The 15,463-nt window shown below is 42.8% G+C and overlaps 1 protein-coding gene across 3 annotated transcripts in view; it reads left to right on the top strand.

Annotated features, from left to right (window-relative positions):
* The first annotated feature begins 254 nt into the window (after positions 1-254).
* The window catches only part of SHTN1 (shootin 1), a 66,688-nt gene continuing 51,479 nt past the window's right edge, over positions 255-15,463 (top strand). Inside the window, exons 1-2 of one of the 3 annotated variants that reach the window (XM_064464240.1) lie at positions 255-466; positions 9,151-9,203. In XM_064464240.1, coding sequence (XP_064320310.1) covers positions 409-466; positions 9,151-9,203 — 111 coding nt within the window. In that variant the 5' untranslated portion in view covers positions 255-408. Of the gene's footprint in view, positions 467-672; positions 1,011-9,150; positions 9,204-15,463 lie in introns of those variants that run through there. The other 2 variants (XM_064464239.1, XM_064464241.1) reach the window with 2 other exon arrangements.

Genomic DNA, 15,463 nt, shown 5'->3' with positions numbered 1-15,463 from the left:
CTGGAGGGAAAGGCCCTGACGGCCCGCTGTGCCTGGGGACAGGTGTCCCCTCTGGCCGGTGGCCCCTTGGTGGGGTCTCTTCCCCCTCCTGCCCACTCGCTGAGAAGCGGAGCAGCCCTCCGAGGGCCTGGGGGGGCAGGAGCCGTGTGCCGGGCGCCGTGCCGGTGTGCCGGGCCGTGTGCCAGCCGCCCCTCCCGCCCGCGGGCCCAGGTGCCGCCGCCGTGCCCGCACCCCGCACATGCTCACTGGGGCGCCGCGGGAGTCTGGGCATGTGCAGAGCAGAGCGGGCCGGGCCGCTCGCCGCGCCCGCCGCGCCCCGGGGCTGCGGGAGCCGCCGGCCGCTGCCAGGTGAAGCCGCGCTCGGTGGGGCGGAGCGGGGCAGCCGCTGGCAGGCGGCGGCGGGGCAGGATGAACAGCTCCGACGAGGAGAAGCAGCTGGAGCTCCTCGCCAGCCTGAAGGACCAAGGTAGGGGCGGGCGGTGCCGTCGCCGCCTCCGGCGCTGGAGAGAGCGGCTCCCCCGCTTCCCGCCGCCGCCGAGGGCCCGGGCTCGGCCGGCGGGAGCGCGGCCGCTGCGGGGTGGCGGGAGGCGGCGGCTCCCCGGGGCGTGTCAGGGCGGGCGCGGCCTGCGCCAGGGGGCGGCTGCGGCCTGGGCGTCCCCCGGCCCGGCCGTCGGGTCCCCTCTCGCTCCCAGGCCCCTCTCTCTGTCCCCGCAGGGGAAAATTAAAAAAAGAAAAAAGAAAACAACTCACCCTTAATAAAATAAATCGGGGAAGTGAAACGTTGTGGCTGCTCCCCTGGTGGGCACTTGTCCCGGCTGCCTCACCTCCCCGCAGGCGCCCTGGGTGAGCGCAGGCGTCGCGGGGGCCCATGGCGCGCCGGGGTGAGAGCGGGAGGCCGAGGCCTCCTGGCACACGGGCTGTCGCTGCTGTCAGCCCCGACCTTCCTCCCGGCTTCGGTCTAGCCCCAGGCCTGGCGCTCCACTGGCATTGATCCCCGACTGGCAGTACTGGTGAGTGCGATCTCCAGCTGGCTCCAGGGGGTGAAAGTCCGCCTGCCTCGCTGTCTCTGTGGAGCTGAGCTTCACACGGAGTGCCTGGCTGCACCTAGCCTGGCGTTGTGTCACGGCTCCTGCTCTGCATTGCAGAATCCAGCACCAACCCAACCCGTCAAACACCCTCTGCACCGCTGCCCATCAGTGTGCAAACTTCCTGCCGATAGCTCGGGGCTCGCCCTGATAAGCCATAAGTTTCTGCAGAGCCTTCTGTTGTTCCAGAGTAAGTGAAAGGAAGCACTTGGCCTGGGTTGGTTTGGTTCCCTCTGCGAAGCACTCTTGATGCTTTTGTGGAAAAGTCCAGTCCTTCAGATCTGTAGATGTTCAGCTTCATGAGCGCATAGTTCGGCTTAGAAATAAAAATATTGTAACATTTCATATTTTGTAAGAAGGGGCGTGGAGAACGCAGCCATTTTTTAACTTCCCTGGGCGGTCTGTCCCCGAACCAGGTTAGCCCAGCAGAGTTTCTGCCTCGGTTAAATAGGTAGGCAGCATCTGAGGAAGTAGCGTTACCAGCTGTTTGAATTGTGGACACCTTCTTGTGGGTATGCATCAAGTGGTCGGCGTGCCTCCTGTCTCGCAGCATCATGTGCAGTAGGTGCAGAGTACCAATGCTGTAATTCGCAGCTGGTAATTCCTGCAGCTGGTAATTCCCACAGCTGCCTTCTGGTCTGCCGTGAGCCTGGGAGGAGCTGCTTGGAAAGGACCTGTCGGACAAAGTTGTGTAGAAGAGTGAAATTATGGGGATGTGATCAGCGCCCCTTTTTCTGTCATTAATTTTGACCATAAATGCACTCAGTCACCTTTGCTGTATTGCAGAAGCTTTTCTTAACCAAATTTTAGCTGGATATTTATGAACTTTTATGACCTGCTTTGGCACTTCATATTTGGGTTATTCCTGTACAGTCAACATTGTAAATCCATTATTACCAGCTGCAGTGGATAGATTCTGACTTACAGGGATTTTAGTGGGTATAAAATTAATTATAATCGTATAGATATGTGTTTTGATAATATGGGACCAAAAAATAAGGCTAAAAATCTGGGGTGTTTTGCTGATTGACTGCTTCCCTCCAGTACTGTTGGCTCCAGAGGATTTGTCTGTGCCAAGAGGACAGTTGCTAAAATGACAATGATCGGTTGCAAAAAAGGCAAGTTGGGTTATTCTTCAAAGAAACCTGAGCCTTTTGGAGTTGGTTAGGCTGGGGCTTCAGTTCCAACGTCTAAAAGTCTTCTGCTCCAGGAGGCTGAGTACCCTTTAATGTCTAATGAAACTTTACAGGACTGCAGCAATTAGCTCAAGGGAAAGTTACTGTAACTTGAGGACTGGCTGCCCCAGATCCACTTACGCTGTTGAAATAAAAACTGTACTTGGCAGACCCTGTCCTGTAAGGCACTGTTCTTGGTGGATGTTTGTCCCCAAACATGGGGGTTGTAGTATGTTGTTGTGAGGCTAACAAATGTGTTTTGTGATTGTATGGTTGGCGGAAAGTTAGCCAGTGGAGAACTTTTGAAAATACGCTTCTATACGCTGTTTGGCATCTAAACCAATGCAAAATTATTGTAGCACACCATAGTTAAATTAGTAGTTAAATTATGTTAACTGACAAGTCTGATGTGCCCAATGTAAAGAGCCCAAGTGATGAAAAGGTAATAAGATGCATAAAGTTATCTTAACAGTAATGACCTAGATGCTGTTACTGTAGTAACAATTTTTAAAAGTAATTTAAAAGTAAATTTGTTTCCTCTTTATACGCTGTAAGTTTGAATATACAGTTTCCCCTCCATTCTTATTGATAACAAAACAAGACTATTTTAGATACTAACAATTTTCCTCAAGTAATTTTAGGATGCTCTGTTAAACAGAGGCAGCATGAAAATGGGAGTCTCTGAATATTTGGTGTAATGGGTGTCCATGCTTTTCAGGAGACCGGCCTTTATTGCATTCAAAGTGGCATATGGCTTCAGATTACTGTAACATTATGGTCTGTAGTCAGATTTCTGAAAAACACCCTTTGATTTGAAGGGGTTTCAGAGAACGTTTGTTCAGTAGCCCTTGTTTGATTTCTCTTTCAGTACGTGCTTTCCAAGTCTTGATAAGCTTGCCTGGCACCAGGTAACTAAATTGCCCGAGAAGTGATGCGAAAGGCAGAGGGGAAGGCAAACAGCAATGTACATGGCTGATTGCTGTCACGTTTCAACTACTGCTTGTACTTTCCCTCAACAAGGTCAGTAGATTGAACCTGAGGCAGGTTTTGGTAGCTGCCCGCTCAGTTCTCAGTGGCAGCTGTGATGCTGACTGGTGTCTGAGCAAATTCACTTGGCTGTTAGGCAGAGCTCTGAATGGTGAAAAGGACACCAAAGCTCTGTGTGTGCAAGATATGCTCATCTTTCACCCATGCTGAATTTTCCAAGTCCTCTATGTTAGACTCAGATACCTGATACTGATCGTTCTTCAGTTGCTCCATTACCAAGTTTAAGGTGAGCATCATGAAGAAACACGATCTCTGTATTGATGGTATTTAGGACTTAAAAGTATTGTTTTGAGTTTTAATCCTGTGAATAGCTTTCTGAGGTGGCTTGGTGTTAGATAAAGCAGATCCGCTACAGATATTAGTGTTACCTAACTGTACTCTAAGTGATATTTCCAGCAGTGCACATTTCTGTTCAACTGGCACTTGTAATTCCTTTGGGTAAAACTTAAAATTGAAACAAAACAAAATCAAGTGGGCAAAATCTTGCGTTATTAATGGTTGGTTGTAAAACCTGAAGGAACTGTAGCAAACCAACTAAGAGCTGCGTCATAACAGCGGTTAGTTACCTGCCTGGGAGATTGCCTTGTTTAGCTTTATTGGCACTGCTGGTACTTTGCCCTTAAGGAGAGAGTCATCTTCTGCTGCGGACACTTTTTTTTCAGCTGAAAACAGGAGTCAGCAACCAAAACCTCTGGAGTTATGAACGAGGTAAAATTATACTTCAGCTGCCACTGTCACAGTCATGTTTCTGGTCACTTTTCTAAATTACAGTGGTTAACAACTCCTGTTAACTACACATATACTGAACCTGTTTATGTTGCATGAATTTTTGCCATAAGTTTTAAAGGTCTTATCTTCCTATCTGTTTGTTGGCTGGATTTAATGAAATGAGATTATTTTCAGTTTCTAGTCTTAAGCACTGTGGCTCAGTATCATTATTTTTTTAAATGATCTGTTTGATCTCTTTAAAAGAATAAAGTGCTGGAAACTTTGAATAAGGGAATACTGTGTATCTTCTAAAGAACAGACTGCAAATCTGCCATAAATATCTCAGAGTAGTATTTCTTAAGTATATGTTTTTGATAACCTCTTAATGTGATTTGACAAATTTACCCTGTGTGGCAAAGGGGTAATTTTTATGGCCAGAGGAATTCCTGCATTTAGGGTAGGATATCTTGTTGGCTGCTCCATTTCCCCCTGTAGGTTATTCCCATCCCCCCCACCGTGTAACCTGTGTATGTGGGTATTCATACACAGTGGTCATCATTCCCCAGCAGAAGCCATCCTACTCGAATGTTTTCTTAATTTATTAGAGTTTAAAAGTGTTTCCCACTTCTGCTTCTTGTGTTGGACTGTACCTGTTTTTCAGAAACGTGTGAAGGCAAATCTTTTGGTGTGAGCTCAGTGGTTGGGCTGTATCAGGCAGTGGTGTGTTTAATTTCCCCGTCCAGTTTCCAGGAAGCTGTAAGACCACAGGATGCAAATTTGGGGTCTCATTAAAAAAATTATTTGTACACACTTTTACAGATTTGAGTGAAATCAAAGCATGTGGGAACACAGATGCAGGGTCTGACTTATAGTATCTGTACTTAACGCTTACCTTTGTATACAAACACACATTATTTTTGCTTATTTTTTTTAAGAACTGTTTGGTAATTGAACCTTGTAGATATCAGCTAGTGCAGCTGGTATGTGACCAAAAGCTTGGTTTGGCCATGTAAGCTTAGGGCCTAGTAACAGGTTTATGTATTCTGACTCAAGATTTGGAGTCATTGTAAAGTAGCAGATATAATGCCATCACTAATCTTCACCTTTACACAAGCTGATTAGCGCTTGTTCCTCAACTCCATCTCTTTTTTGGACGCCCAGGAGATGTTAAGAATGCTGCCCAGGCATCGGTTTGGAGTAGTTTGCATGTGGCTGGTGCTGCCGATGCCACACTGCATCCCGTTGAAATAGAGATTGACTGGGTTGAGTGAAAGGGATCTTTGAGACTAAAATGGGTAACGAGAAAAATTGAGCCCTTCTCACTTTTGTTTATACTCTTGACAGCAAATCGCAGGTCTTGTGCGTGCTGTGCTTGTAGGGAGACCGTGGCTATTTGAGAGATGGTTTGCACAACAGGCTTGGCCTGACTGTTCCTGTTCCAGGTACACTGGGATGAGGAGGGTGGTGGCAGCAGTGCCATTAAAGCTTCTAGTGCAGTGTTGCTGTCAGGGGTAATTCTCTTTCTTACATATCAGAACTTGCAAAAAGCCAGGTGTTAGATAACTTCTACCAACAAAAAATTACTTCATTAGGATAGTTTGTTTCATCTAGAGCGAAGGACTACTTCTGCTGTCAGCTCTTTCTCTTCTCTGTACCATTAAAGGCATGCCTGGTCCGTAGTCTAGAAGAATAAATAGTGGAATGACAGTTCCTTCCTTTGACAGCTCTACTTACTTTCTGGTTAAATAAGTAGGTTTGAGATGCTGAAGTGGCATTACTCATTGATTTGGCATGGAGGGGCTCTCAATCTACTTGAAGGCCACCCTGGTTTACAATATAAATGCTAAACTATATGCATGTAGTATTTTTAAGGTGGTTTTATTAAGTTTTATTTTTTAATATACTGCTTTAGAAAAGGGGTTGATGAATTTTGAAATAAAAAGAGTAGGAGGAGTCTCACCACCTCACTCTGTGTAAATGAAGGTGTCTTTTCTGTTGCTCACTATGAATTATAGTCATTATATACTTTTACCCTTATGACCTTGTTTTACCAATAAGAGCTTTTTAGCCATAATAAATATCTAATATATAAAACATCTAATTTAGATAATACACATCATTTGTTAGCAAGTCCAGGTTCAGGAGACACAGGTTCACAACTAAAAATCAAAAGACTACGATATAATTAAAAGAGCTTCTGTATACAAAGTTAACTGCTTAATTCAATACAGATAAAGTACATGGATACGTGTTGGCAGGACAGTCCTTTCTGGCCAACTGAGCTGTGGAGTGAGTAGTTGGTGAATGAGCGTGGTCATGTTAGGAAGGAGCATGTTGTGTTCACTCACGTTGGCTACTTTGTGGTTTGACTTTTACAATAAGAGCAGGGTTGGCTGGGAATATGTTTTGGGTGGCTTAAGAGCTATAGCCCAAAATGTTCTGTTAGTTTCTTCTTTTTCCAGCTTTTTCCTCTCCTTATTCTTGAAGTGAAGTTGTAGTGTTGCCCTCATACTGCATGAAGATAGCCAGAAGCAAAGAAATGTGGTTTGTATCCTGATAAATTGTTTATATAACACTGCTGTATATCAGGAATAATTCTATTAAGGATAAACTTCAGTAAGCGTCAGACAGCAACAGTATCTCGAGTTCTCTGATATGTATTTATTCCAGTTCTTTGGGATTCACTGGAGGCTAATGAGTACAATGTAGGCATTTTACTATAAATGCATGCTACAATATTGATTCTTTGAGAGGATTTAATATAATTCTGGAATTTTAGTAGCACCTGGAGTAAGCACCTTCACTTGTTTGTTTCATTCACCACTAATTTATTGGAAAGAGATATCTTTATTCTAGGGTAATTTATATATAGTATAATCTTGTTGAGGCAAGGGGAAATGTAAGAAGTTTGGAGATGCTCAGGTGCTCAGGTGCTGTTGTCTTGTATGTTGTGTGAGAGCCTTCACAGGTGAAGGAGAAAAAATAGTCTTGTCTCTCAGAGGTTTAGGGAAGTCCTCATACAGCATGATTTCTGGATTGTCAGTCTATAAATGGGTGGCAATGGTACCTCCTAATCTATCAAAGAGGCTTTAAGGCTCAATAATCTACATGAGATTTGGAACATGTAAAGTGTTGCCTGGTGCTGCTGGTATTAATTGTTTCAAGGTAGTTTTAGAGCAGAGGTCATTGTCACCTTTATGCCATTTAGTGTTTCAGTGAAGGTTATGGCATCAAAACTTCATTGTACATAAAACACTTGGGAAACTTTGTTTTAAAAGTTCCCAAGAACCCCCTCTCCCAGTGTTCAAACAAAGAAAAAAAACCCACCAACTTCCCAGTCACACTTCATAACTTTTAAGTTGTCTTCTGCTGTCGCAGAGAATCTGATATATAGCAGAAAATGTGCGTAGCCATTTTTTAATTATTATTTCTGTATCCAGGCCTGATAAAAACAGCAGTTTCTTAATTAGATTTAGTGTTAATAAATCCATACCCAAAAATCTGAATAATGGGATCCATATGGGAGCATCTAGAGGTTGCCATCCATGAAGAACAATCTTGTTTTAAGATAGCAGATCCTTACTATGTATTAGCTTTATTGAAGGGAGAACTAATAGTTTTGCAGCGACAGTAAGGGGATGGGCACAGTAAAAAGGCACTGAAGGAAGGTGCTGTGTGAGCACAGTGTGGAGTAGCTGATGAATTTGTTTGCATTCCATGGTGAACGTGCCTTGGATTACCATCCGCACTAAAAGAGGGAAAGGCTACCCTGAACAGGCAGTTTAATTTCCAGTCTTACACATGTGAGCCCTTACTGGGGATTGCTGGAGTGTTGTGTAAGTTCATATCCTTGTTTTTGAGTAACTTGTTCTTATATCCATGCCTTAAGGGCTGACGATTCAGAGTTCTTGGTTCACCTAGCACGTGAGGAGAGCTGTCAAGGGTGTGGCAAATCTGCATTTACATTTTTCAGTCATTTATAAAGAATAGTGAGTATGAGTTTGCCTTAAGGGTGAGCAAACAGTAGCAGTTTTCAAGTATGAATAAACTTGAATTGGATCTGTTGATAGGGTTTTCATTCCTTTTCTTGCATCTGGATGCTAGAAATCTCTTCCCTTGTTTTCCTAAAGGGAACAGGTAAATGGCTTAGAAGTGGAACAGTGATCTAGAGACATAGCTTTTACGTTTTTGTGTAGGAAATAACATTGTTTCACTTTAGGTGCCCTTTCTTAGAGGAACTGCATCAGCACGTAGTATGCATCTTAAAGACTGAAAAGTGTTCCTTTCTTGCAAGGTTTGTTTCTTTAAGGTTTGGAGAGGTATTCAGCTTCTTCCTAGTGACAATAAAATTTCTGTGGCCTTGAAGGCCAAACAGCCCATATGGGACACACTGATAGAACTGGTAAGTTGGGGCAACGATGGCAAGTTCCTAAGGTAGTAAAATAAAAATTTTAAGAAGGGCACACAAGAATACACAGTAAACTGGAAGCTTAATTGATAGCTGATTGATTGTTTCTGCATATTATTTACTGGTTTGAAACAACGGACCTCCAGCATCCTGGAGGTTGATCCCTTCCCTGCTGATCCCTGCAGCTGAGTTCTTGTGTGATCTTGGGTAAATAATACAATCTTTTCATGTCTCCACCATGGAGTTTAAAGAAAAAAACCAAACATCTCTCATAGACTCTTGTTGAAAGAAAATGTTAACGAACAAATAAATAAATAAAGGTGCTCAGCTACTCTGGAGGTACGTATGTATAACAGTATTGCATTAACCATGCTATCTAGCATTGATCTGTAACCTGAGCCAGTGTGGGTTTAAAATGGTGACTGCAAGCCAGTACATTCACCTTGTAATTTTTGAACTCAATCAATAAGGTTGTTTAACTCTCCATTGATCAAAAATTGATTGTTTTGGGAGCCACCATCTTTTTCAGACACTTTCCAATTACTTCAATTCTAAAAGGATATCCAGTTCGTCCATAGGCTATTAATGAAGTTTATGATCCAGGTTATTTAAGACATCTGTGTAAATAGCCAGAAGAGCTTTAAAATGAATGAAATGGAGAGCTAATTTGTGTAAAGGAGGTGCTGCAATATTAACTTTTTTCTTTTTTTTTTTCCCTCTTGTATAGCTATTGGTGAATATGAAGAGCTTAGAGCGGAGAATAAGAAAACGAAAGAGGAGGTTTGTATCTATTGATTATTTCTTTAATGCTAAAATGCTAAATGTCAGAATACCTTATCGGCTATAGGAGGTTCTTCTCTGCTTTTGCGAGCTCAGCTGATTACTTACAACAGTGTCACTCATAGAATACTACTTGCATACCTATAGGTATTGAGGAGCAATGAATGCAACTCCCAGCAGCTATCCTAGCTGCCCCACTCCAGAAAAGTTGCTCTAAATATATATATATATAAAATGATTGCTGCTATAGCTAGTTTGCATGTGGTTACAATGTGAGCATAGACCAACTCAAGTGTTTAGATATTCTAAGGAAAACTTGTTTCTCTTGGACCTAAACCTTGTTTTATTATTACAACTTGATTTGCACAATATGAAAAAGAAATTAGAACAACTCCTCCCCTCACCCAGCCCTTCTGAAAATTCAGAGTGTAGGAATATGATTTCTGAAGGTATTTAAAGTCTTTCTCCCTGTCCCATCTCCCCAAAACCCCCCAACTTTTAATAGGAGAGCAGGATGTCTTATCTCAATTTGCAGAATGGTACTGCAGCACAGAACAGATTTGCAGCATATCACATATCCTTCTGTGAAATCTGTGTGCCTGTGCAACTTGAAAAGAGGCTTTGAATATATGGGCTGAACGTCATACATTACTGCAGGCTTCGTTTTTTAATGTTCAGAGATACTGGAGTAGGAAATAATGACCTCTTTCTAGATTGTTTATTTTAATTATGATACATTGTCTTCCTAGTAGTAAAATTAAGCACATTTGGTTAGGTAGCTCTTCCCACCCATGGCTCTTGTTCATTCAGCACACCTGCTTTCTGCGAGGAAGCCAACAGGAACAGAGAACTATGAGAGATTTGATGGCAGTGTTGTGTTGCATAAATCCATGTCAACGTGCAAAAGGTTTTTAGCAGATACCTGCCAAAAGAAACTGTGGCCAGTAAAAGCCTCTTATCAGTTCCAGGTAGTGAGGAGGGCAGAGGAGTCAGTGCTGCACTGTATTGTAAGCAGAAGATTCTCCTTTCTCCAGTATCGGTGAGCTGAAGATGCAAGAAACATGTTATTTCTCAAATCCCTGTTAGCCGCTAAGGCATGGAGGTTTAGTTTAGCTTTTTGTGAAGTCATTTCTGAAGGGTCAAGTTTAACCCAGTTGTTATAAATGTTGCAGTTCAGGGCTGCATTGGGAAGACCTTGTCCTTAACTACTTTCTCATTATTAAAGCAAACTTGAAGCTTATCTTCATGTTATGCTTCAGCAATGATTATGTGTATTTCCACAGAGCTCAGCATATTGTGCTTCACTCCCTGCTCCCCACTGACCACCTTGTCCTTGTTACTGTGCTTGTTGCTGCATTCCTGTTCTGCAGCCCTACACCAGAGCCTCAGATGTCCCAGGAAATCTGTCCTCTATTTTCACTGCTTGGAGGACTGTGGCAGTTCACCTCCTAGTGCTCAGAAGAAAAGGAGAATGAAACTGAATTAGACCAAGAGTCCATCTAGCCCCGTACCTGTCACTGACAGCAGCAGAGAAGGAGGAGTGTGCGAGCATGTGTAACACCTCCACAGAGTACTTTTCTAGTCTCCAAACTACTTGCAGCCTGGGGACTTCCTCAGCTGCATGTGGTTTCTGCGTGTTCTGCCCTCCACAGCTCTCTTCCTCAAATTTGTCCCGCCTCCCAAGCCTGTGCTGATTGTTGGCTTCCGTCACATGTGAGGAGTTCCACACCAGGACTGCCAATTGCATGAAAAGTGGGCCCCCCAGCTTTGCCTTGAACCCAAGTCTTGCTAGCTTTGGTCTTTCTTCAACAAAGCTTTGTTTAGGTTGAGGGGTGGGGGGAATTAGGAGGCTTTTCTTGAGCTGCATTTTTATTTTGAAAATTGTTTTTTCTTCAAAGGCAATTCCAATGAAAAATTTTGTTGCCAAAACTGAGGTGAAATCATGTTCTGAGGTTGTTTCTTGCATTCTGCTCTTTATTCCTTGCTCCTCTTCCTCACAAGACTTCTTTCATGTAACTGCATATCTCTAGCCACTTGTGTGTTTCTTTGGAAGGTTGGTATGATGTTTTTCAGAATCCTTGCACCACAACTGAAAATCCTCCAACACTGAGCACATGGGGATTATATCTCCAGTCAGGCAAATTAGTTAAGCACGTGCTCAGGGTTAGAGGATTTTCAGTTGTTACGCAAGTATTCTTCATCCAAGAATCTTCATCCTGCAAATCGGTGTGCTTGTATAAGCAGTCCTGCCTAATTGTTTAAGTGCTTTGGCTCAAGTGGTTAAGTGTGAGGCCCTAAGTGCATTTCTTTTACAGAAAAAAGAATCCACTGATTCAGAGTTCATGGTTATGTTGGCTTACAGTGCCGATAGTGGAAGAAATGATTCCTCGTGTTATTGCAGGGCTGGGTATTCCCGAACTGAACAGAGAGGCTGAGTTAGTCTCTCTAACTTTGTAACTTGCTTTATGCTTTGCAGGATCAAACCTGATCTTGGAGGAAGTATAACACAGGCTATTTCTGCCTGTGGGGCTGGGAAGTTGTGGGCGACTTCTGTTCCACTTTCTGCCACTGTCTGTCAGTATGAGTGTAAGCAAAGGGCTTCCTCTGTATCAATTGTGGTCACATAATTGCGTCAACAGGAGAAAGAGAGCATTGCTTTTTTTTTAGAAAAAGATTTGTAGATTATTTGTGGGAAGTACCACACAGGAATCAGACAGCACTCTATGTATGTGCTTTGGATTCAGTTGGTGGAATTTTTTTCAAAGTTACCAAGTCACCAGTACACTTGTATGGGTCTGAACGATGAGCTGTGTCATGGAGAAATTATCCTAGTTTATATTAGAAACATGGAATTGGTGCATAACAGGCAGCTAACTTAAAATAAGGTGTAATTTTAATTTTTGAAAACTTATGGTCTTTGTTTCACATTTTTTTCTTAAGATTAGAAAGTAAATTGACTTTTACGTAGGTTACATTGTTCAAAGCACCGCTGCTCAAAAGGATGTGAATAACCGTGAAAGTTCTGGAGCAAAATAGAAGATCTTTGGTCTGCAGTGTCTCTTCCCTATTGCCTTGCCAAACTGCCAATTTGGAGACCTCTGGTGGGCTCTCTGACAAAATTGGTGCAAGCATATTTTTTATTAGTATTTTTAAATACTTTCAAAAACGAGCAAAAATGACACTGGGAGATTACTTCTCTTAGGTCATCCTTTTAATTGGAGTAGCCAACTAAGCATGCATACTGGTCCCCCAAAAATAGATAACTAACATCCTGTTGCACGCAAGTGTAGGTAACTTAATATGCAGTTCTGACGTATTCAGAGTCAGATCATGAATAAATACTTGACTACTTGCTAATCAGACAGAAATGACTCTGAACACTGGTTTTGACAGTGTTTTGTCATGCTGCCAGTAGGGGGGGGAAGCTAAGACAGCTTTCCAAAGCAGTAGGTGTAATACTGTATCTCTGATAGTTCATGGTGTTTGCTCTGGTAAACATGTATAGAATGGATTATATGTTTTGTCACCACGTGGGGATGGAGAAGGGATTCTGCCTTGATGACGTGCTCATTCTTTCTGTAAGCAGAGTACCACAAATGTCATAGGATACTTTTGAGCAAACTCATAATTTTAGAACAAGCATTAAATCTGCATAAATTTCACAATCTGTCTAAATGGGAAAGAATGTATCTTGTGTTACTTAGCAATGGCTTAATTGACTATATGGCTACTACGGGAACTTCTTGCATCTTAATATCTGGACTGAACAATCTCCTCCTTGTTTTTGCCCTTTGAAGGCCCTTTACTGAAGTCAGTAGGAGCTTATGTGCAAAACAGTTGGCAAAAAAGAAGCCTGCTAGAAGAGAATAGACAAGAAACCCAGGCTTCCCCAGAATTAGTGGCCAAGAGTTATTAGGCTGGTGGGAGTGGGTGTGCGGAGACCAGTATATCCACAGGCTTCCTGGTGTTTGTGTGCACCGATTTCCCAACATCACGTTGTAGTGTCAGGTTCCTGTGGTGGCACAGTACTGTCCCGGTATTGTGCAAACTCCAAGTACAGGCCAAATTCACATACTGGTAGTCAACTCGCTATGCAGTATTTGGTTTGAACACCGATCTTTGACACTTATGTGTTTTACTTGTAAGTAGTCAGTGTATCAGTTCTCTGTGCTAGAAATGAAAGTATTGCTGCGTATCTTGTGTCCCTAGAAGGCAAAACTCTGAAATTGAGTGGGAATGGCAAAGCTCCTGAACTTCCTCCTGCAAAGGTGAAATATTGTAAGGAGTTTTTCACAAAATAAATTTTGGAAACTGAATTTATTTGTTTCTAAAAATATAGGTGCAATGTCTTTTGCCAAGAAATTATTGTTGACTCCTATAGCTGGTTCAGGACTGGAATGGGATTATTGTCTATTACCTTTGATTTTTATTGGGGTAATGGTGATATAAATATTAAAAATATAGTAAAATAAATGGTATAAATGCTTATTTTCCTCTACAGAGAAGCTGGAACTTCTAACAAAATAAAGTTAAAAACAGAAAAATGACCGACAATCTAGGAGTTATCAACTCTTTTTTTTTCCATTTGAGGGTACTCTTGAGTATGGAGATATCTGTTAATACTGACAAGGGGAGACTTAGCAAATACTTGGAAACAGTTTCTCTTCAACAGTTGCATGTGCTTGGATATGAAAAGTGAACAGTAGATTTTATAGTAATATAGTATTTGCCTTTTAACATTTAGGATTAGTGATATTCTTGTAGATTAACAATTCTGCTGTATATGCCTCAAAATGCTTTTTTGAAAAGTGAGGTGGCTGTGAATTTTGAAGGCTTCTGTACAGCTTTTTGAGAGCAGCTAACACTGCTAAAGTTTGGTATTTTTAAAATTTCCTGTTTTAAAGGTAAACTTATTTTAAGGGGTGACAATATATTTTTATTATGAAACTTAATTGCTGGAAATGAATATTTTATTTGCATAACTTTCCAGTTTGAAACAGAACAAATAATTAAAGACAATCTCAACTTCTTCTAATTCTTAGCTAAATTGGAGATAAATTAGGGTTTTTTTGGTAGGACTTGTAACAGCTCTGCTTGACGGGTTTGATTGCAAGACAAAAGGCAAAGTGCTTTCCATTGATCATTTCAGCAAGGGCAACAATCTCCTGCTCTCCTTTTCTTCCTGTTCTTTCATTCTGAAGCACAGTAGCAGCAAAAGGAAAATATTCAGAAAGCTGCAACTGGGAGTAGGATTTACTCTGCAGAGACCCAAACCTACAGACCCTGATTGTGCAGAGAAACGTGTAGCTATCAGGAGAACAGTCGGCTTGCCGTGGTCCAAATGGAGCACTCTCTGCAAATAACACTCAAGGTGAAGTGAAATAGGTCATTTAACTTTCCGTTTTGCCGCAGAGGGAAAGCTTTTATGCCTTAGAGCATGTTGCTGGAGTATTTCAAAGGGAGTTTTTCCAACCATTGGGATAGGGAGTGTACTGCATCATCTACATCAAGGTTTCCATTGGTAGGAAAGTGTCTTGTTGACTTCCACAGGCAATGGACCAGATCCTTAAAATGCTAATCTTTTTGGTTTTTAAACAGAGCATTAGAAGCGCTTGCTCACTTAATGTGTAGTGGGCTGAAAGCTTGCAGCATGCAGAAAAATCCGTGGGTGAAGTATGCCAGTGTGGTTACAGTGTCTCCCTTGTGAAATACAAAAAGGCAACAGCTCACACTGATCCCCTTTTGCAGCACAGCTGTGCTCTGCAGGAACAATCAGAAAATCTTTCTGCGTCTTTTACTGCCTTCTGTTCCTAGACTGCAGTTCTGCCAGTAAGGTAAGGCAAATTTTTGCTGAGGAAACTGAGAGGGAGGGCAGCAAGATTCATGCACAGATTTCCTTTCCCCACCTCTCCTGTGCAAGATCCTCTGAACAGCTCCTTTGTTAACAGGACCAGATGAAACGGTGAGTCCTCATCCGGTGCCACTTGCTCAGCATGTCTTGCTCCTTCTGCAGCTCTTCCTTGTTTCACAGACCTTTACAGCAGCTAGGGACTGACTTGTCCCTACTCAGCAGTTGTCCTTGCCTCATCACCCCAGTGCCACGAGAGAAGTGGTTGCTTGTTGAGTGCAGCTCCTTTTGCTCCCACAGATAGCCATCAGCAGTGGCTTCCAAAGCCTCCATGGAGGCCGCCCCTGAGGCGACACCAATGGCATCCTCTCCGTGCTGAAGAGCAGATCCTTCTTTGGGCCTCATCCAGGAT

This window comes from Phalacrocorax carbo, chromosome 12 (genome assembly GCF_963921805.1).
Source record: "Phalacrocorax carbo chromosome 12, bPhaCar2.1, whole genome shotgun sequence".
In the NCBI taxonomy this organism is placed as follows: domain Eukaryota; kingdom Metazoa; phylum Chordata; class Aves; order Suliformes; family Phalacrocoracidae; genus Phalacrocorax; species Phalacrocorax carbo.
This window is presented reverse-complemented; position numbering and strand designations above follow the sequence as displayed.